Source organism: Cryptotermes secundus, unplaced genomic scaffold (genome assembly GCF_002891405.2).
Source record: "Cryptotermes secundus unplaced genomic scaffold, Csec_1.0 scaffold443, whole genome shotgun sequence".
NCBI lineage: Eukaryota > Metazoa > Arthropoda > Insecta > Blattodea > Kalotermitidae > Cryptotermes > Cryptotermes secundus.
In genome coordinates, this window is record NW_019731576.1 from 313478 (window position 1) to 336455 (window position 22978).

The 22978-nt window shown below is 36.0% G+C and overlaps 1 protein-coding gene across 3 annotated transcripts in view; it reads right to left on the reverse strand.

Moving 5' to 3' along the window:
- Nucleotides 1-716: 716 nt before the first annotated feature.
- Nucleotides 717-22978, reverse strand: part of LOC111867143 (voltage-dependent calcium channel subunit alpha-2/delta-3) — a 76705-nt gene continuing 54443 nt past the window's right edge. For 2 of the 3 annotated variants that reach the window (XM_033752563.1, XM_023856702.2), the window contains exons 19-28: nucleotides 22332-22373; nucleotides 20368-20443; nucleotides 19140-19244; nucleotides 18415-18530; nucleotides 12976-13109; nucleotides 11385-11624; nucleotides 8845-8941; nucleotides 7942-8092; nucleotides 3533-3734; nucleotides 717-2132 (exon numbers count right to left, since the gene is read on the reverse strand). In XM_033752563.1, coding sequence (XP_033608454.1) covers nucleotides 2022-2132; nucleotides 3533-3734; nucleotides 7942-8092; nucleotides 8845-8941; nucleotides 11385-11624; nucleotides 12976-13109; nucleotides 18415-18530; nucleotides 19140-19244; nucleotides 20368-20443; nucleotides 22332-22373 — 1274 coding nt within the window. In that variant the 3' untranslated portion in view covers nucleotides 717-2021. The remainder of the gene's footprint in view (nucleotides 2133-3532; nucleotides 3735-7941; nucleotides 8093-8844; nucleotides 8942-11384; nucleotides 11625-12975; nucleotides 13110-18414; nucleotides 18531-19139; nucleotides 19245-20367; nucleotides 20444-22331; nucleotides 22374-22978) is intronic. The other variant, XM_023856703.2, reaches the window with a different exon arrangement.

Consider the following 22978-nt stretch of genomic DNA (forward strand, 5'->3'; position numbering starts at 1 on the left):
GAGTGCTAGTTTCTGTGTTGAGATCCGTTGCTAGTGAAGACAGAGAATCCTAATGCATGTGCAGTGGTGAACTGGAACATGTGTAAATCAGCGACAGTGCTGTATTGATTGTAATTAAGATAAATTGTAACCAAAGTGTTAATAAATCCAATCATCATATCTAGGATATATACTACCCAGTATTCTGACATACATGGCTATAATACTATTCATAAACACAATCTGTATGTTCAATTTTGCAATACTGAGCGCTGCAAAAGAGGGGTGATTGGTATGGGAACCAAAATATTTAATGGCCTACCGACTGAACTAAAAAGTGTAAATAATTTTAATGTTTTTAAAAAGAAGCTAAAAAATTATTTGTTGTGTAACGTCTTTTATTCTCTTCAGGAATTTTTTAACAACTGTTGATATGGACTGCTTGCTGACAAATAAATCTGTTTTAGATAAATTATTTATATGTACAGGAATATGTTTTAAATAGTCTGTTTGTATGTTGTAAACAATCTGTATATATGTTTTAAATATTTTCTCTAGTCTTAGGTATTTATTATTTATTATTCTATATTCATGTACTTTGAATGTTATGCTTGATGTAATGTTGTTGTTATCTGACATGTCCAATTGTAATTTCTACAGCTATGGATGAAATAAATGAATTGAATTGAATNATGTGTAAATCAGCGACAGTGCTGTATTGATTGTAATTAAGATAAATTGTAACCAAAGTGTTAATAAATCCAATCATCATATCTAGAACCCGTTATTTTCAACATGCGTACCCCCCTACATGTGGCAGTACGATGTTGGAAGCTGTTATGATTCAAATCTGGGCATATATGGAAGGACAGACCCAGTAATGCTGAACACAGCAGAGCTTTAAATGTTGATAGACACAGTAAAGTCTGAGTTACAGAGAGCATCATAAAATAAATCACAAACAGAAAGAAAAAACAATTCTGCATATAAGTTCCAGAAGGCCTATTCAATGATGAAGGGACAATAAACTATTGCAGACAGACCTGTGGGATAAAAAAAGAAAGAGATCATTTTCACTACAGTACTCTTGCTGTGCAGTCTGAATGAGCAGGCAATTCCCAGTGAAGATATAAAAATGCATCAGTGGAAGTACAAAAGCCGGAAACTGGAGAAAAACTATATACACATGTGTAAGTGATTATATGTGTACATCGTGTATGTACTTCTGTCAGAGTTGCTTCTGTAATGCAACTTATAAGCACATATTCTTTCAAACTTGAGTGAGTGTGTCTAATGTTTCCAAAAAGAAAACCTTTTCTGAAAACTAATGAAGTTGTACTTTTGTAACACTTTAAACCTGACAATGAGACATTTAAACATTGAAATGCCTAAGGCTTAAAGTGTTATATCTTCTACTTCATTTACCTTGGTTAGATAGTGGAAACTCTTATGAAAAAATTCATAAACCTTGCCTTTTTATTTTCCTTAAATTTACTTCAAAGAATGCCATTATCATGACAGAATTTATCTTATGATTTTAATGGATAAGTAAGTTTTATATAATATTTAGTCATGTCATTAAATACCTTATGAACCAGTGAGCCAAGTAGGTAACTATATGACATCCAGGAGTTTTTCTTTCATTGTCATATAAAACAGATACTTGTATGAGATAAAGTAATATATATTTTTCACTCTTCATTTTCCCCAGTTTCAAACACTGACTGTAACTAGGTAAATTGCACATTTGCAACTAAAAGGTTTAAGCCTGAAAGTTTTGTGTTGTTTGTCAATCAGTAAAGTTAATCATATTAAGCAATACATCATATGTTATGTAAAAACTAGAAATTTTCTGTTGCTATTGTTTATTGGTATCAGTAAATGTACCATGGACAAAATCAACCTCACGACCATCTGTCAGCCAATTTTTATAAAATGTGGTACCCTCAATATCTCACAACCCTATGGGCCTCCACAGCCTGTTACAGGGACAGATGTATATTTTTACCATGGACAAATGCACTCCGTTGCTGACACAACTGTCAGTGCTGTGTGGAACTGATGACTCCTACACACCAGCAGATCAGCATAAGGAAGATATCAACTTCGAATTGTGGATGACACCCACATTCTGCAATGTGGGGTTCCTGCAACTGAACATAAACATTATCAGAGGTGAAACAAGAGAGAACCAAGGTTGGCCAGTCCATAACAGCTGGTGCAGCCAGGCCCCACCAGCATTAAATGCATCTATTCTGGCTCATTTAATGCCTTGGTACACAGAAAGCAGCCAGACAAATTTATAATTTGTTTGCACATTGATATGGCGTAAGAAAGTTTTTGAGAATCTGCAGAGTTCTAGAAGTCTGTGACAAATGTATATTAATACAGCTACTGTATTTCTGGAAGTTATCTATCCTCCTGTTTGCAGATGGAGCAGAAGCACGTCTCCAAAACATTGTATACTTTAAATAAAAACAGGATGATGGATAATGCCCACAAACACAATAACTGCAGAGAAGTTGTTTAGGTTTCAAGAAGTTCATAGAGGGCCCTGGCTTTAGCTTACATTATGGAAGTTCCTTCCAATAGAATATGGGGCTTGACAGATGTCATGCCCTTCCCTTGCAAAGCCTGTTCTGTTTTAGCTTAGGATGGGAGACCCCTAGCCCTTTGGGTCATTGTAACTACCCCACTTGTCTGAACATCCATTATTCACCTCTTACTACAGGTAATGCACTAGGATAAAAGTACACATTAATAATTTAGGTTTCCTTTCTCTCTCTCTCTCTCTCTCTGTGCATGTGTGTGTGTGTGTGTGTATGTGTGCTCACAAGTGGGCATTTGTGTGTATGCTTATTTCAAGCAACAAATCTGTAATATGAATATGATTGAATCTTGATTAAGGATCTCTTTTGATAGTAATCCTGCTCTTGGGTCTTTGCATCATATGGATGTTGGCAGTACCCCTTTGTCTTAAATGTTGTAGTCAACAAAAAGAAAAACTTAAATTTTCTAATAAAAATGTACTCTGTAATATAGAATAAACTCTTAAAATGTGAACATTTAAATAAAGACCCAAAATTGTATCTGTAGGCTTTGGGAAGGAGGGTAAATTTTATTCATTCCTGGCCCCATCTCTTCAGAAGGTAATGAAACACCACTGGGGAGACCAGATACACCTATTCCATGTTTTCTATATACTGTTGTTAGGATGATGACAACAAGAAGGATTTGGTGGATAGGACAGAAGAAATGCATAAGAAATTTTATTTGGTAAACTTTGTGGGAGATCTAGATGTGAATGTGAGTTTGATATTAAAATGGACTAGTAAGATGTGAAGATATTAATTGAAGTAAATTGACTTTGAACAAGTTTCAATTTTGCAGTGACCAACAAACCTGTAGACAGAACAAGGAATTTATTGAACATTGTGTCCAAGAGTAGCTGAGCACAAAGTAATAGTGACATCCACTGTGCTGTCATGCTTGTTTGGCTTGGAACTGTCTTGTCTAGCATCATTACAAGTTACTCCTAATATACATGCCTTACTTTCTCAGCCTTGTTGTCTCTGCCAATGCAGGTTTTGGGTCGTTTCCGAGCCAACTCATCTTTCGTAGCCTTCATACAGAATATGTTTGAGTCTTTTACTTCCATTTTTATTCTCACATTTGTCCAGGAGTCGTCTGAGCATAGGCCATCCACCACCACAAGAATCAAGTTGCTGTGGGACAACTTCTGCACTACTGTGTACCTGAATACAAACAAAAGTCAGCAAATAGTGGAGGTCCGACTATCCCTCTGTTATGGCAGAAAGAAGATGTACATGATGCATGTGGCATCATAAATAGCTATACTTTGTATGAGGTGTGACTAAAAAGTGCTGAAAATGAATTTGTGAAATCTAAAAGTACTGTACTTCCAGGGATGAGAGTTTAATGTCCTTTAAATTAAGCTCCTGCACATACACAATTGAAGATTACTGTTGTGTGTGGTGTGATGTCATGTCGTCTGGTAGATATTTACCACCTAAATGTCTACCAAAAAAAGACAGTGTCACATCACAGAAGACATCATATTCACAGTCACTGCCATGAGAACCTCAAATCTCAGAGACACCACTCATTCCAATTTTCCTGCCACTGTGTAGAGCAATCCTGAAATCACTGAACTTTAGGAAACAGAAGAAAGTCATATGCAGTCATATCTGGTGAGTACTGAGGCTGTTTCACTTGTGGCACATTGTGCTAGAGAATTGGCAGGTGCAATGTCATGGTGAACTTGCCACTTGTTACATTCCAACTTTTACACCCATTTAGAGTGAATTGTATCACAAAAATATCTCAACATGTGTAAACAGAAATGTCATTAACAGTCCGATCTAGTATAGATTACTCATGGTGCATAACAAAATTGTAATGAAAGGAAACAATTAGCATCTTCTGCACTCTGCTTGCCGCTTGTTTCTGCTTCATGTTTGTTGTGACCGTGAATGTGAAGATAGTATGTTCCTCTGAAACAATGGTAAAGTGCTATTAGCTTGCGTGAGATCACATCCCAGAAGACAGAACTCTTCAGTTAGTGTCATTTTGCTTTTGATGCACATTGGGTGTGTTCTTGTCATAGTGAGGAAGGAATTTCATCTGTGATAACTGCTGCTTAGCATTGTAGGCATTACCTTAATCCAGTGTTTTATCATTTCATTGGTGCAGTGTTTCTTGTAATACCAGAATGATTTGGGGCATTACTCATTTTCTGAAGTACATTACCTGTATGCCGTGTTTTGGAAGTTGTATCTCATTGGATGCCATTATACTAAAAGAGCTGTTATTATTTCTTATTTTGCAATTACCGGCAGATGATCCAGTGATAATGACAACATCTGAAGATGAGTTACAAATTGCAGTATACCAATTACACAAAATTATACATAAATATGGCATGAAAATTTCCACACCAAAAACTAAAATATGTAATGAGAATATTCGCACAAACATTAAAGAATAGAAACAGAAATATGTGGGAGAGTAACAGAATATGTATCTGATTTTATTTAGTTAGGACACATGATTGAATAATTGAAGATGTATGCATGAAGTTAAAAATGCAATAAAATAAACTGTATAACAGAAAGAAATTTTGTCATAGAGATGTCAGTTGGTACAAAATTATACTTAACAAACATCATACCAAGAGTAACAATCATGGTAGTGAAGTTTGGATTTAAAACAAAAATGAATCTCAGAAATTAAGGGTAACATATATGTATCATTTGAGGATACTACTGGGCTTCGCTAGATTAGACTGCCAGAGAAGTTTTGACATCAGAAAAAGAGTGAGAAACACAAAATATAGTTGAAGGGATATGAAGATACCAGAAAAAGTGGAAGCATTTCATTACCAATGAAGGCTTAAGTCTACTAAAATGACAACTGAGAGCAAACTTTTCTGCAGTATTTGTATTTCAATGATTCTTATTCTAGGACTGTTTTGCTGGTTTGGACTTGGACACTTCTCTGTTTTTGTGTGTGTTCATATGCTGTGATTCATGTTTGATGTGGTCTTTCAGTCTGTCCTATATATTTCCTTCTGTATTTGCATTTCATGGTGTGTATGAAATAAAAAGATTCCCGTGGATATTCTTTTTGGTCAGTATCAGAAGGAATTCAGAGTACCATAAACATCTGTACAGAATTTCCATAAAATTGAAGGTGTTTGCATTTATCAAAGAAATACAATAGGCCATAAATCAAACAAACCTATGTATGAGTTTTGTATGACTCCCTGTCCCAAGGAGGTAAAGTTCATCTGTTCTATGAATCAGGGGTGTCAGCAGCCTAATGGTAATTCTTGTATAAGTACATTTGAATTTCTCACTGCCATATGAATACCAGAAGCAGACTGAAAATAGAACCTTCTAATTATGACATTAAAGTCTGTATCACTAACTGACAATGGTCCTTGATCGCATGGTAGATGGAGTACAGGAAGGAACATAAGTACAGTTATAACAACAAGAAATCCTGCCCAGCCTGGATAGTATTGTGGTTAGCATATAGCTTTAATAATAGAGAGATCCTAGGTCTGGTCACAATCATTTCTATCAAACTTAAAATATAAAATAATTACAAATGTGTCATTATAAAGACAACTGATCACATGACAATGGGAGAAAATATGTTAAATTTACTTCAGACATTGAATAATAGTCAACACAGTGTTGGCATAATGTGACAAACCTGCAGAGGATCATTTTTACTAAGTTTTCAATGGTTTCTGCACATTAAAGCAAGCCAAACAGTTTTCCTTATGCTCATTTGTCAGCAGTTCTGGAACAGACTTGGTCAAGACATGCTTCATTCCCAGATCTTCTGTTAAAATTGCCTAACACAAGCAGTATGGTGTTTCTCTCTCTTCAAACATTTTATGAGTAGTCAGTCTTCCATCATTTTTACATTAAACCATGTATTTTAAATACTGATACATGTTTTATATTCTTTCTAGAGCATTCAGGATGCTTGTCACTTTCAATGGACATTTGTCCCTATATAGAATAACTTGCTCTCTGTACTCCCTTTATAAAAGTCTGTGGTTAATGCCGACTCATTCCAGATTCACTGTTGCATTTCCAAATTCTGTTTGTTTCAAAGATAAGTTTTGGTCACTATCTTTCTAGTCTTGTTGCAAAATGTAATGCATGCGCATTGTTCTGCATTCTTAGACACTGAAACTGACATATAACAAAATACTTGAATTTAAATCCTGACCATGAATGGCTGAAGCAGTGAAATTGGCTAGACATACAGAAAGGTGTTTATAGATTCATTGCAAATTTTCTCTGCACAGCTGTCACTCACCTGAGATATACATTATTTCTTATACATTTTAATCAACCTATTCACAGTCATAATGTTTAACAGTCCTTATGATGAAAAAGAATATATCTTATGAAGAAAATGTGTACAACATAGGTATTGGCATATTAAAGGCCACAGCTTTTGGATGAAAAATTTCTTACTGTAATTTACATTTACAGAATTACACCTAAATATGTGGGAGCTGGGATAGAACAATTGGCACAGTGACTGGCCATGGGCTGGATGGCCGAGGTGTTGCACTCTTAGCCCTGGTAGGGGTAAGATGTTTCTTTTGTCCATGTTGTCCAAAATAGTTCTGAGGCTCACCCACCCTTCTATCTAATGGATACCTCCCACTCTTTGCCTGGGGGTAGAGCAGCTGGGGAGTGAAGCTGACCGCAGTGGTCAAGAATACTTGGATCTAGTTATCCACTCCCCATGTCTTCATAGTGTAAATATATACTTATGTTTTCATGTTAAGTCATGATTTTCCATGTTTTACTCAAATTGTATATGCCTAGTAAAGTTTAGCAAGGGTTCTAAATAAAAAAATTTACCAACATATGTTCTTCTTGAACAAGGTTCCATCATGCAGATAAATGTAAATTCAAATAGTCATGCTGAAGATGGAAGGCATTGTGCTGGTTCGTCTTCATTTATTTTATTCAACTATTATATTTTAGTTCTTGAATGAACTGTTAATAGATTACCTTTGATCTACATTAATACAGATTCTTATTTATCTAATTTACATATAGTTTGAACATTTTTGCTATAATAAAATATTATAGATTTTGAATTGACAGTCTATAAGTAGCAAATGACAATCACCAGTCACAGTCATTTTGTAACTGTTAGTCCTTATTTGCCTTGTGTTGCATTACTGTGATGTCCATGCATGCAGTCCAGAAGCTGTAATTAAGTCCAATGACAGAGCCATAATAGCAAGGAACATAAATCCCCTAATTCTGGACAATAAATTTTAATATTTTATTAACTAAAATAATACTTGGAAGGCAAATTCCATTAAAGTGTTCTCATATGATTGTGAAACTAGTGTATAAAGAGGACAATTAACATTAAATTTCTAATTCTCACACTCACTGTGAACAGCTGCTTGAACTGATAACCTTGGTGTTCATATATGTGATATTCTGCAGTTGGTACAAGTCCAACTCCTTGATACATGGTTCCAGATGAGTGCGGTTGATCCTTGCATACTCCTTCGGTAACTGTGTTGGCTTTACCTTTGCAGCTGTGGATAACAATTTAATTGGGACTATTAAGAGCAAAAGAAATTCATTTCATTTATTCACCTTCCATAAATCCTGCCGAGAGTACATTCTCATGTGGATGTGGAAATCGTCCTACTATTACTAACAAGAAATTTCACCACTATCTAGTAAACATAATAGAACTTATGGTGCAGTAACAAAGATTTCAATAATATGAATTTAATTTGAATGACTTACTTTTCTACCAAACAGCCAGAGAATGCTGATTATCTATTAAGTTGTACAACCTTCACTGTGTCTTTCATTTTCATTAGCTCTACTGGCTCTGATATTCACTGTTCACATCAAGCAGTTTAATAAACTTTGAGATAGGGAACTAAATTCAATATAAAATTGGATTACCATGCACATGCATGGAACCAGAAACCCTCAACAATTAAAAGGTAGGTATGCAAGGAAACTTCTGTGTACAGTGAAAGCACATTCCATTTATGGTAGGTGAATAAATGAAATGAAATGAATGGACTTCAGATTGGTCATATGTGCAATCATGTCATATGTGTTTATCAGTATTTTATCACAAATGTGTATGCTATTGGATAACAATTGTAATTCTTAGTTGTGACTGTAACTAGGATGATCTCCACATCTGCATGAGAATTTATTCTCGACAGGATTTATGGAAAGTGAATAAATGAAATGAAATGAATTGTATGGACTTCAGATTGGTCATATGTGCAAGCAAATTGATGGAAATGAATAATATATTCACCATCTGTCAAACTTCCATGCCACGGACTGATTTCAGCAAACAGCCAGACTGTTGTGCCTATGAGCCATTCAAGCATATGGTGGAAGTGCTGCATTGGCTGCAACAGTAAGACACTGTTTCTCAAACTGATATATAACATTTTTTAAAGAAATATGTGCTCATCATTCTCCCAAAAATATAACAGATGCAAAATGACACACAGTTCCTATTGAACTGTTATTGTAACAAGTATGTAAACTTCAGGTGTGAAACACTGTATTTCATGGTTTTGCTAGCAAATATTTTTGTATTTACTATCAGGGTGTAGCAGCATGAAACAACACAAAACTGAGGATATACCAGATACAGAGAACTGATCTAACTAACTGTTACAGTATACAGTTCTATTTACTGTTGCTGTATTTAATCTTGGCACTGATAAAATTATTGACCAATGACTGAAAATCAGTGTCAGCCCACAGAATTTATTTCTATCCCTGCACTGACTATATCAACTGATGTGCCATATGCCTTATCCAGATGTGAGAAAACATCCTGATTACTACTGTGAAAGGATTGGAGCAAAATTTTTCATAATAATTTGCTCTAAGCCAGTGTACAGGGCTATTTCAGAGGACAGAGAGATGGAGAGACTTGGTTATTTGATGACCACCCACAGATAGGGAAAATGTGTACAGAAAGATAAATATTTCTGTGAACTAGTTTATCTACAGTTTGATTGTTATATTTTCTCTCTACTCATATTACATAGGCCTAACTAACTGACTGACTGACTACCTAACAACTAATTGACTGACTCACTAATTAACTAACTAACTTCATGGAGCTGAACCCTTCTTGAGAAGCAACCAATTGTGCAGCTACTCAAAAACTTCCCAGCAATTTATGGAACTCCCTTGACAAGTTTTATTTCATGCTATAGTACCAAATATGATCCATAAGTGTTTTGCAGTTTAGGAAATGGAGCATGGACAGAAATAGATATACATGTTCTCCTGTTATGTGGACCATAATTTGATGGTGAATGGCTCACAGAGGAATGTCTTGTCAGAAACTGCAGATGAAAAACAAATTACTCAAACTTGTTACATGATGTAATCATGTTAATTATTACCAGGTGAGAATAAAAGAATTCCTCTGATTTCAAGGCAGCCTATTTTGTCCTTCAAACTGAACATGGTCTGACTGCTCCATGAATTTATTTTGAATTTGGAAATTGATAACATAATAAATAACTCTGGCACATTTAAACCATCAGGTCTCAAAAAAATATTTTCTCTGATCTGATCTGTGAAAGTCATTCAAAATTGTGGGCCACTTATTCAAATGTTCACTCATTCTTCAGTTAGAGCATTCTCCAAGTGTGGAAGAGAGTAAAAGCAGTGCAAAAGGCGACTTGGATACCACATTTCCAGCAGTCCAAGAGAAGAGGAGAATATGCCAATGCCCAACTTAACTGGCATAGATCTACGAACTTTGACTCTGCTTCGATATTATGGATATTAAGAGGACCTCAGTCTGGAAAATTTTGGCTCTAGTTATGGTCCAGTCTCTGGAGCCCTAGCCACACTGGACCCATAAGTAGTCTGAGTGCTTGGGGCAACTGGAAGTTGTCAACCCATGTCAAATCCTTAATACTCAAACTCAATGAAAAATGATAGAAAACTATATGTGATCAAACTGTGACTTCCAAGCTGCAGTGTTTTTTTTTATCTATGGGTGTAGCTTTCAGGGGAAACACTTTTTTTTCATGAATGCATTAAATAAAATGATCTGCTGCATACAAAGCATATATCAGAACACCTATGCCTTCCAATAAGAGCCTGCCTGTGTCTCTTGAAATTTTGAAAATTATCATATGCAGCTCTGATGTTGAGTGCATATAGCCACCTTTGCAACAGGCAATGTTCCTTCAGCTGTTACAAAACAATGAAGTAGAATGATCTCTAGAGCTTTCATGTTAGCAAGATGAGCCCTAATAAGGACCATTCAATATAACATTTTACTAACACATGTAGTAACAAATCTAATATTGATTTTGGCAGTGTTCATAACAACCCAGATAAGAAATCTATGCAGAATACAATATATTAACAAATAAAATACACTTACTGATACAAGATTATCACATCTTATCAAAGAAACACTTTTCATTCATGATGCTACACATGTTTATAGGGAATTTGAAATCATAAACTTCTCTTATTCCATCAAATGTACCTGAATCTTTCCCATTCTGATAATTAATCAGGCTTCAGATGTCCTTTCCCCAAATTTACGTAGTCATTAGTTAGTGATGCTTATAGCTTCATAAGTTGGTAATGGTTGTTGTCATAATGTCCATTGTTCTTCAACTGTTCTCAGATATGCAGCTTCATAACACACTTCCTGTCTTGACATCTGCCTTCTAGATAAGATTCACATGAGGGTTAAAAACTTATGAAGCTATAACACCCACCATCAAATTACCATATACCATCTAATTAATTCTAACAACTCATTCTGAAAACCTAGTAATATCTATGTCAAATTCAGCTTACTGTGATCAGGAGTGATGCATGGCTTGTACTTTCATCTTCACGTAAGCAGATGGCCTGGTAATCAATAATTTGAACTTTTCTAAAAACTTTTTCCTGGATTAGCATCTTCATGACATTGCCCTCCACTTCACCGAAAAACTTTCCTGTTTCACTGATCTCTTCAGACACCACTATGAAACCATTGTTGTCTAGGATGTAGCACATCAGTTCATCTGAACTGCAGCTGGTGCAACCAGTACACTGGCACAAATAACATGTGACAATGGGATGAGTATTTAATGGTTGTGGGTTAAATATAGTATGTGCATACACTTGTACCTTCTTGTTTTCACGATGACAATCATATGCCAAAATCTTAATACTGGTAAAGTTTATTTTGGACTGGAAATTATATGGATTTTTCAATTGCCAATTTTGAAACAAGCAATGAAGACAATGACTAGAATTTGATTGAGGAGGGGGGGGGGCGAAGAAATGAAGAAAGAAAACCCTCACTCTAGGGGTTCTGATGCACATAGATGGAAAGAAATCTTACAGAGGAAATGATTAACAAAGTTGCATATATATTCCTAAAATAAAGTTCAGTATCTGTCTATAATTACGTCAGAAAAACCACATTACCATTTCCACTCAAAGGTCATCCTTCCCATAACTTACATTTATGAAAAATGTTGAACAAATTATCAATTGTATACCTACTTTTAGGCCAAAGGTCTGAAATAGCATACAAAAATATATGCTGTAGTTCAACTACCCTCGTCTGCTGTCCAAAAATATAAAAATTAGAATATACAAAACTATAATTTTGCGTGTGGTTCTGTATGGGTGTGAAACTTTGTCTCTGACATTAAGGGAGGAACATAGACTGAGGGTGTTTGAGAATAGGGTGTTGAGGAGAAAATATGGACCAAGAAGGGATGCAGTGACAGGAGGTTGGAGAAACTGCATAATGAGGAGCTTCATAACTTGTACTCTTCTCCAAGTATAATTAGAATGATCAAGTCAAGGAGGATGAGGTTGGCAGGGCATGTAGCACAAAAAGGGGGAGACAAGGAATGTGTATAGGATATTGGTGGGAAAGCCAGAAGGAAAGAGACCACTGGGAAGACCAGGGTGTAGGTGGGTGGACAATATTAAAATGGATATACCCAATTTCTGACACAGTTCTCCAGAAAGTAATTCATAGACTTGCAGAATTTAGTTCAGCTTTTTTGTGCAGATATATATGCATTATTTAAAAAATTATGGAATTTAGCAATGACTGTTTATTCATTTGCAGTTTATGTGCTCATGCTGTCAGTAACTCAGACTATAACCATTGAATGGATGGACGAAAGTGAATAATGAATTGGAAAGTATGTGGAAGGAAGCTATCATGTCCTAATTTAATATACTATCCTACTACTTTCCTTAAAGGACTGAGGAAATCCATGAAGGACCTCAGTCAGGATAATCCATACCTCAACCAATGTTCAAACAGGGTACCACCTGAATATATGCCTGCAGCATTATGAGCCCAGGCAACTTGCTCGGTCAAAACAACTCAAAATATCACAATCTTGTCATATTTGTTGTCAGTTTCCAGTTTTACCTTAGATGTTATGCTGTAAAACTCGCTGAACAATTTGAAGTGTTCAAATTGGTATCCTAGAACAGCCAAAGGAACCTTCTTGTCCTCAGTGAACACTGCATAACTTGCAGTGACTAAGACACTGCTGTTGTCTCCTATGTAACACAAACAAATGTCAGCTTTGTACCATCATCCAGAATTCTCAAAATTCATGCACGAAACAAGCCAAGGAAGCAATTAAATACATAGCAGTGCAACCCAGCACAATATGATGAAACACTTCTGAAAGACACATTTTATTGATCTTGATTCAGCAAGAAGGATAATTATATTGTCACGTGTTAAAATGTGACTCTTAGCATGGTTTTGGTTTACATATTGGATTTACTGACCACACTCATACACATGAATTGTGACTACACTTCATTACAGTGCCATTACTGATAACCACAGTTCACGAATCAACAAATCACTAGAGCACACAGTTAAGCCTTTTCCAGCCTGCAGTGTCTTCACTAGTAGTTGCCTGGTAATGGCTTCTAACAATGGCTATTCCTCAGCTTCTGGGCTCAAGTCCTCTCTGAATGGCAGCTCCATTCCAAATGCCTGTAACAACTGACTGAGTGCTCCAACCGACCAGTGTGCATGCTGACAGATATTTCACACCAACCTCCTAATCTTCACTTCGCAGACTGACTTTCAACTGGCTCTAGCTCAAAGTCAAAGTTAAAGTTAAAGTTACTTTGAGACTGAAGGTTTACCACCAAACAGTTTGTCTTGGCATCAAACACTTGACTATAGAGATTTTTTTTTCAACTGAACCCTTGAGGTCATCGTCCCTATGTAACACCATCTCTGATGAGAATATGAGTCTATCTCTTATGTACATGCTTGGCCTTTTTGTCAAATGTACATTTCGCACATATGGCATGTTACTGAAAATTCTTCCTTTTGCGCTATATAAAAGTCCTCTCTCAGTACAGGCTTTTAAAAGCAGATCATTCATATTGTAACAGATTTGATCAACGTGCTGCCAGGCAGCAGCTCTGTAAACATGGTACATTACACAACAATAGAGAGACTGTTTTCTATGAAGTCTGCACTGCGACTGTTGCTACGTGATGGTCTGATAAACAAGTTTCAACAGCAGAACTGTGTTTTCTGTGTGGTCCATGCCATGGATATATAGCAAGATTTCGGGAATAAAGAAGGCAGTGAGTGACAGAATTCTGAGTTCTTGGTAGAAGATAGCCACAGAAATTTCATCAACTTGTGAAGACTTAGAGTGCAATTATAAGGCTTGATTCATGTGGAATACTTGGAGCGTGTGATCCAGTGAGAATGTTATAGTTCCTACACTTTAGTTGTGGTACCAGGATGGGGTCAATGCCTGTATAAATCAGCAATAGCACTGTATTTAAATGTGATTTCGTATGACTTCTGCTTGTCGCCTGCACGCATGGAAGGTTGAAAGCCATGTGCAAATTGTGGACCAGTGTACCCCTTGAAAAATTTCCAGTGGTGCAGATAACCTCATTTTGCAGGTGCTGTAATTTTAAGAGGTAGGTGTCTGCTAATTCTCAGGCAGGAGAAGCATAAGTCATTACTGGTCTGATCGGTGCTTTATGGGTGGTTAGTTTGATGCTGGCTCTTAAAAGCTCACTTCTGAATAGGGAGAATATTCTAATAAATGTCTTAAAGTCCTTGGCTTCAATCATTCCTCCTCCATGTAATCCTTTTATCAAAGATTACTCCCAGATATTTTATGTGATTGACAAAGGGGATATTCCATCCATTCAGTGTAAGATGAGACTTGGGGGTCCTAAGTCTTTGAGAAAGTAAATGGCCTGAGTTTTATCTTCATTGATTTTTATGTCCCAGCACCCACTGCACGCCTCAGTAGCAGCAAGACCTCACTGCAGCCTTGTGAGATCACAACAGTCTTTGTGGCCTGTCTCATATATACAGGTACCATCAGCAAAGAGACCTAGATAGACACCAGGTGTCTGGGTGCACCATTCATACATATATAGACTGCACAATGTGGAGTATAGGGCAGAACCTTGTGGCATCCCTGCTTGTACAGTATGCACCAAAAATACAGTACTGAAATGAAAAGATGTCCTGTTGATACCACTCTATTCATGTCAAGGCCCTTTGCAAGACAGAATCTTCTCAAATCCTGAAGAAATGGTCCGATCATCATGTCCCTCTAGCATTCTTGGGTGACAGTAAGAGCACTGCCTTCCTCATCCTCAGTGAAATAGGGGCCTAATATACCGTGAGCTGAGACGGCACACCATATCGTCACAAGTGTACTATGTAGCGGTTTCTGGACGATAACATCTGGCCGCTCAAAATCAAGGAAGCAAGTTGTCTGGCGACCACTTCCATATGAGCGGAAATAATACTCAGATATGAATACTCTTTCCTCTGTCGAGAGACCCATTTCCATCATCAACTGCACAACACAACTTCATTTTCACTACTGGGAACACGTGCAGCTGAAGCTATGCCCCATCGACAAACGCACATGCACACTTGAGATGCGCGAGTTTCAGTACTGAATATTTTGGCACATACTGTATTTCACTTGGCACAGACATTTCACCTTCTATTGCAACTCTGAATTTTCACTGAGAATTTCTCTAGCATGGCCACTCTCCTCATGATATAACAGATTGGCTCGGATCGCCATAGGAAATGCCATTTCCAATGGTAACTATTGTTGTGTGTTGATTCGTTGCTGTGGAGACGCTGCTCAAATCATTTCCATGGGAGTGTGTTTTGTTTGCAAAGCATATTATCCAGTAGTGGCTCTGGTATATTTGCTTATCTCATGGTCATTGCATAGTAACAGCTCTACATGCTACAATATGTTAATTATTAAATGGAAGGATAGTTGTCGCAGCCTTCAAAATACCATCTGGATATTTTCTTTGGGGGGGGAGGATAAACACACATACTAATATATGAGCAAAAATTGCACTTCTTCTCATGGAGTGTTCTTATAATAAAATAATTTTCTGCTTGTAGAACCATTAGTTCAACACCGCTCATGCCAAAGCCCTCTATTAATCACAATTCGGAGCCAGTTCAGTGAATTTCACATCCTCACAAACTATTTCCTTAATATCCATTTAACACTACCTCAAAGAGATTTCCTCACTGATATTTTGCATTAAATTCTTTATTCCCTCCTGAGTTGTAAGTTTCAGCTCATTGTAACCGCCTTGATTTTGTATCTGAATACTACCAGGTGACGAGGGCAGTGGAGTCCGAAGCCTCCCCCCGCCCCCCTGACAAAGGGAGGAAAGGCTCCCTAGAATATACAATATGGACCATGCCCTTAGAAATTAAGTTAGTTGTAAAATGCTCATAAAAATCAGCATAGACTACAAATCTTTCTGTTCAAGTATTGCAGTTTGCCTGCCTATCACTGTTATGAATGAAATAAAACAAAATTTAACATTACTTAGAGCACAAGGACAAGTAAGGAAACATATATAAGGATAAATATCAGCATCTCACAAAAAGGCAGATGAGCCAGGCTGGTATTGTGGCATTCATACTGCAAAACTGTTGTCAGTTTTCACCAAAGTTCAAACATACATTCATTCTTTTACAATTACATTCTCTGAATTTGATTTGTTTCATTCTGGTCCATCACACTAACAATATTACAAATGATAAAACAATTCCGTCCAGTGTGACTGTTGAAGCTTTTACTACTTCACTTTTTAGCACCCTGACATGTTTCGGTCCCTACAGACCATCATCAGAGGGAACATCAATACTTTTAGAAACTACTATTACATTGGGAAAACATACAGTAAAAACAACACAACACACTATGAACAAACATAGGATGACAACAAGAACTACCTTCCCAAGAAAGACAGGTGGCACAAGTTCGGCCCTGTCAAGAAAAACAAAAGGACAAGGGACACGAACCTATTCGGTTAAAGAATTTNCATTCTGGTCCATCACACTAACAATATTACAAATGATAAAACAATTCTGTCCAGTGTGACTGTTGAAGCTTTTACTACTTCACTTTTTAGCACCCTGACATGTTTCGGTCCCTACAGACCATCATCAGAGGGAACATCAATACTTTTAGAAACTACTATTACATTGGGAAAACATACAGTAAAAACAACACAACACACTATGAACAAACATAGGATGACAACAAGAACTACCTTCCCAAGAAAGACAGGTGGCACAAGTTCGGCCCTGTCAAGAAAAACAAAAGGACAAGGGACACGAACCTATTCGGTTAAAGAATTTTAACTTAAATATCAAAAAGTAAAAAAAAAAAAAAACTTTAATGCATCAAGGACAGTTGCTGTAGTTGTAAGAAATTTGGATTTTGTACAAAGAGTATATTTCAAATATTGTATATTTATGTATTTTAAAAATCAAAACACCCAATGTAATAGTAGTTTCTAAAAGTATTGATGTTCCTTCTGATGATGGTCTGTAAGGACCGAAACATGTCAGGGTGCTAAGAAGTGAAGTAGTAAAAGCTTCAACAGTCACACTGGACGGAACTGTTTTATCATTTGTAATTACATTCTCTCTTTTGATTATGAAGCATATCACATCTGTGCTATCAAATAATGTTGCATATGTACTGCTGAAGCTTACAGAACAATGAGTAACCAAAAACCCAAAGTCATGCTTCATATTTGTAATCAGGAGTCATGTTACTGATGTTCATTAATTACGAAAGTGATTACATAATAGTGACTGTATGATTTGTTATCATGTTGTGGAAATACGGTTATTTGAATTATCTGTATTAATATCCTCATTCTTATAGAGTTTACATTTTTTGTGAAACTTGCTTTGCTGGGTTATTTTACTCCTACTAGAAGTCCATTGTAACTTGAGTGTGGGGTACAATGAACAATTGAAACATTTCATGCTTACAGTGATGCAACATGAAAACAGTTTTTAATAATATAGTCAGCTAAGAGATTTCATACTTGTAACAGCATACATTCATCATGGTAAGATACTATCTTTCATAACCATAAAAAACAGTTGATAAAATATTTGTATGGGTATTTTTTATTTTTGGTCTACTTAATGACTCTTTCAATAGCCCAGCTCAGAATATGTAGCATAAAATATTGGGATTGTTAGTGGTGATGAACTGGAAATGATGTAAGCAGTTGTGATCCATTCTGAGATACCATTCTGGCATTCTCCTGGAAGGACCGAGGAAAACCATGAAAGCACTTGGTTAGGATAGCCTCTCTCCAGGCCAGAAATTAAACCTTGGACATTCCAAACATAAAAAAGAAAAATTACCCACTGACCATGATATTTGGTGTATTTCAATTTTTAGTATTTTGAAAAGATGGACTGTTAATAATTACACATTTCTGTCCATACGATCAGATGAACCATTCATTATATGTGCAACTGCAATAAGACCCAGGGACTCACCTCGACCATCTGAGAATGGCACAGAGTAGACAAAAGTACCACCCTTGTCCTGTAAATCCACAGCTCGTTGGTACCATACCTCATCTATAGTGTGGGTATGTGTCTCCTTGAAGTCACTACAACACAAATATTAATAAATGTGATGACAAGGAGGATACTACAGTCTACATGGCTTCTTTATGGATTTCATCAAATTAAATTTCGTTTTCTCACCAATCATCAATCTTTCATCTGAAGTGTGTGACAGGGACAACCAACAAAGCATACTGTCACAAAATTGATGCTTCTGATCATGAAATTTGGTATACTCAGAGTACAAAGTTTTATTTTGTTATTAAATGGGGACAGGCACAGATTATGGCAGTCACATTAGAGAAAGTGGAAATATAACTGTTATTTACCTGTTTAAATGATCTCTTTATAGACCAGTGTTTAATCAAAAATGACAAATGGTACAACACAGGATACTGGCCACATGGACCGTATGAATTTTCCTTTGCAAGCTTATTTATGTGGCACACCTCCCCCCATAACCTGGCTAACATCCAACATTTTAACATATGTCACAAAAAATTGTTTGGAAACAGTTCCAATAAATATTTAATTTTGAATGAAAAATAATGATAACTCAGTGTTATTAAGACGATATGCCTACCCATATGGAGATGTGTATGCTTACGGTTCATACTAAACCAAAAAACTGATAATCCTACATGCACACTCACCTGGTTTCTGTGTTGTCTTGGAAAGGTTGCCATCTGGTAAGACCACTGTGAGTTGCAAGAAACACCACAGTAACTCCAAATTCTTTGATAAATTTATCCTGCTTCCTGTAGGAATACAATTTTTGTACTTTTCCCTTTCACTGACTCACATCATAATTCATACAATCTAAACTTTTTGATTCTGGGTGTTCTGTCATGAAAATATATCTTACTGGAATCCAGAATTTTCAAAGAAACTACTAAATAAGAGCAAGTTTTAAGCACAGTTGTAACTAAGAAATAGTAAAGAAACAACTGTTACTGAATTTTTAAATTCACTACAGATTTTGGTATTTCTGGATAGAAATATATATTAATTTGTTTCTAAAGAACAACACTATTTTGTAAGAAGTTGCAAACATGTAACAACATGAAGCCTTTGCTGCAATGTTCATATTCATTATACTAACACCATCAGACAATTAATATATATGTCCTTTACACACCAATTCCAATTTGTTAAACATGAGAGGGAACATTTCATTATACTTATTTCTATTGAGTTAGGCATTGCAAAGGGTTAAGGCATTCAAATTGTAGTCTTCTGGGTTTTTATATCATGTAGTTCTGTAGGTGAATACCAATGTTTCAGAGTTACAGGTATCCTCCATATTTATGAATGAAATGATTAGAGTGGGGATGCAATTAAGTTATATACACAGGTAGCAAGGAAGGTGGTCACTCCCAGAAGGCAGAGAAGTGACAGAACTTTGTCCAGATCAACAGGAGAGGAGAACAGAAAATGTGCTTCAACTCTGAAAAAGAAGAGAGAGCATGTTCCTCCAAAACACTGGTAATGACAAACAAGATTACATTATGTAACAAAAGGCAACAATAAAATCTGAACAATCACTGCCACAAAAACTATAAAATATATTGATTATGGCATTCTTATATGTATGTATATGTATGTATGTAACTATTGTATGTGTATTTGCTGCAATCTGTATTTCCTTTTAACAATTTTATGTGTTTTTTTTGACAAGTATGGATTATATATGCTAGTGATTTTGTTTGTGAATGTACATGCTTCCAATGTCTTGTTGGCTTGTTGACATGTTTTATATTCTGTGCCTGTGCACATTTGTGAATAATCTGAAACGCAAATGTATATGTATGTATGTATGTAAGGAATATTTTATGGATTCCATGAACTGGGAACCTGGGCCATGGTTGCATTTATACCTACATAATGATGTTCCTTTTGGACCAAAATCTTGTTTCAATGGCATCATGTATCAGTGAATTCAATAGTTCCACATCACCTGCAATATTAAAAATGTAACCATCACACAAGGTTTGGTTTCTTACATTGTGAATTAAATAGATACTGTGTTCTGATGGGATGGTAAGCCAATGTTCCAGGGTTTATGCTATCAAGGCTAAGTAATGTGAAATGGGGTGGGTTCTGTTTAAGCGTGTTTCTTGCCATCTGCCCAACCTTCTGAATGTTCTATTAATATTTATAAATTTTAATATACATAATAAAATTCAGTTCATAAAAAAATATAATTTTCCATAATTATTCTATTAACCATTACTCTGAATTAATAAGAATATCACAAAGATTTTCAGTACTATAATTTATGTCAAACAACTATGGTTCCAACAAGCTGGCAAAGCACAGATTATCAAATGACTGCTATTTATTTCAGACTTTCAATATTTCAGTCAACTATACAACTTCTAATCAAATTTTCTGGTAACGAAATGTATCAGCAGATGATGGAAATTCTAAAACAAATCAAACATAAATGTAAGTGCTTAGTTGACAGAGTAAAAACAGAATTTTCAATCATTTTAAATACTTTATTCAACCCACTTTAATTTTTGTATACATACTAAACAACAAATGGCAATACTGATGATTGGCTTTTAAATAGCGAAATTTCATGCTGAATCCATTGGAGTATTAACTGATAAATAGGCAGGAGGATTTCCTATAACTAACCCTAACAATCTTATCAGAATTTGAACTGTAAATAAAATCCACTCTCACAATACAGTAGAATAACACAAATATTCAGCGGAAACAAGAACAAGAAGCCCCTCCAGAACACCAGAAAATGCATTACGAACAGAATCCTTACTACTGAACATATAATCACAAAAGTAAAATATTTTAAACCTCACCTATGTGGTGTTTTATCGGAAAATCAAATGAACTGTGAACATTCCCATAGCAACCAAGTGCCCTGAATGTTACTGGGAACCAGGATCCAAACGCAGTTCAATCCAGATAACCAGTACCCTGACAGGGCTTAAAATTAAATACCTTGAGTGTAAACCGTATGCTTTACCATAGTGCTAACTTATTTGATCCTGTCATATTATTCTTCAAATTTTGAACACAGCATAACTCATACGATCCTCAACATGCAGATAAAGTAATTTGAAGGATAGTATACGTAAAAATTCTTCAAAGAACATTTCTTTTTGGCAGAGATCATTGAACTCAGGTAATGCTTGCTACCATTCAGTCCAGAACCTTTTGTCTTCTTGTCTTCTGTCCAAAATCATACAAATTAAAATGTACAAAACTATAATTTTGCCTGTGGTACTGTATGGGTGTGAAATTTGGCCTATGACATTAAGGGAGGAACAGAGACTGAGGGTTTTTGAGAACAGGGTGTTGAGGAGAATATTTGGACCAAAGAGAGATGAAGTGACAGGAGGCTGGAGGAAACTGCATAATGAGGAGCTTCATAACTTGTACTCTTTGCCAAGAATAATTAGAATGATCAAGTGAAGGAGGATGAGGAGGGCAGAGCATGTAGCACGAATAGGGGAAAAGAGAAGCGGTATGCATATAGGATATTGGTGGGAAAGCCAGAATGAAAGAGATGACTGGGGAGACCAAGGTGTAGGTGGGTGGACAATTGTAAGATGGATCTTAGAGAGATATGATGAGATGGAATAAATTTGATTGATCTGGCTCAGGATAGGGACCAGTGGAGGGCTCTTGTGAACATGGTAATGAAACTTTAGGTTCCATGAAATGCTGGGAAATTCTTGAGTAGCTGCTCAATTGGCAACTTCTCAAGAAGGACTCAGCTCCATGAGTGAGTGAGTGATCATTTTGCCTGTGAAAATTCAATTATGGCTGGCCATTATTGTGAAATTCTGTGTGAGAAACACTTTCAAATTACTTACAATAACAAGAATCCATTTTTACTTTTGGGTATGGTGCACTATCTGTGGAAGAGAAAAATAAATTAACACATGATAAAGTGTTTGGTCTGAAGTTTTGTATAGGTGTAAAAATTGGTCCTTCATTCAGAAGGATGCACACAGAATGTGAGTGTGTGACACAAAATTTAGAACTGATATGGAGATAAGAGAGATGAAATAAAACAATTAGGAACATAGTTATTTGTACTTCACACCTAATATCTCTAGAATAAATGAAAGAAACAGCAAATCCTTAAAAACTTCTACTGCACAGCAACAGAGAATGAAAACCCTTGTGAAGCGAAAAAGTAGGTGAAAATGTTATACAGTATGGTTTCTACCTGACCATAAGCTTCTTTAAAAACTAAGTTGATGTCTGATCTATATAGTCCCATGTTTTCTGCATTATGTGTCAAAATGCAAATATCTGATGAAAGTAGATATTTTATTATTCTGATACAATTTACAATGATGATCAACAGTAAGCACAACAAAAAGTAGCAATAACTGCTCCTGAAGGATACTGGATACAATTTTGTGTGATGATGACACTTGAGAGGCACCTTTGAAAGTTACTGCAGTCAGATCTGTCTTTCTCCAATTTCTTTAATACACACAAGAGCATGTTC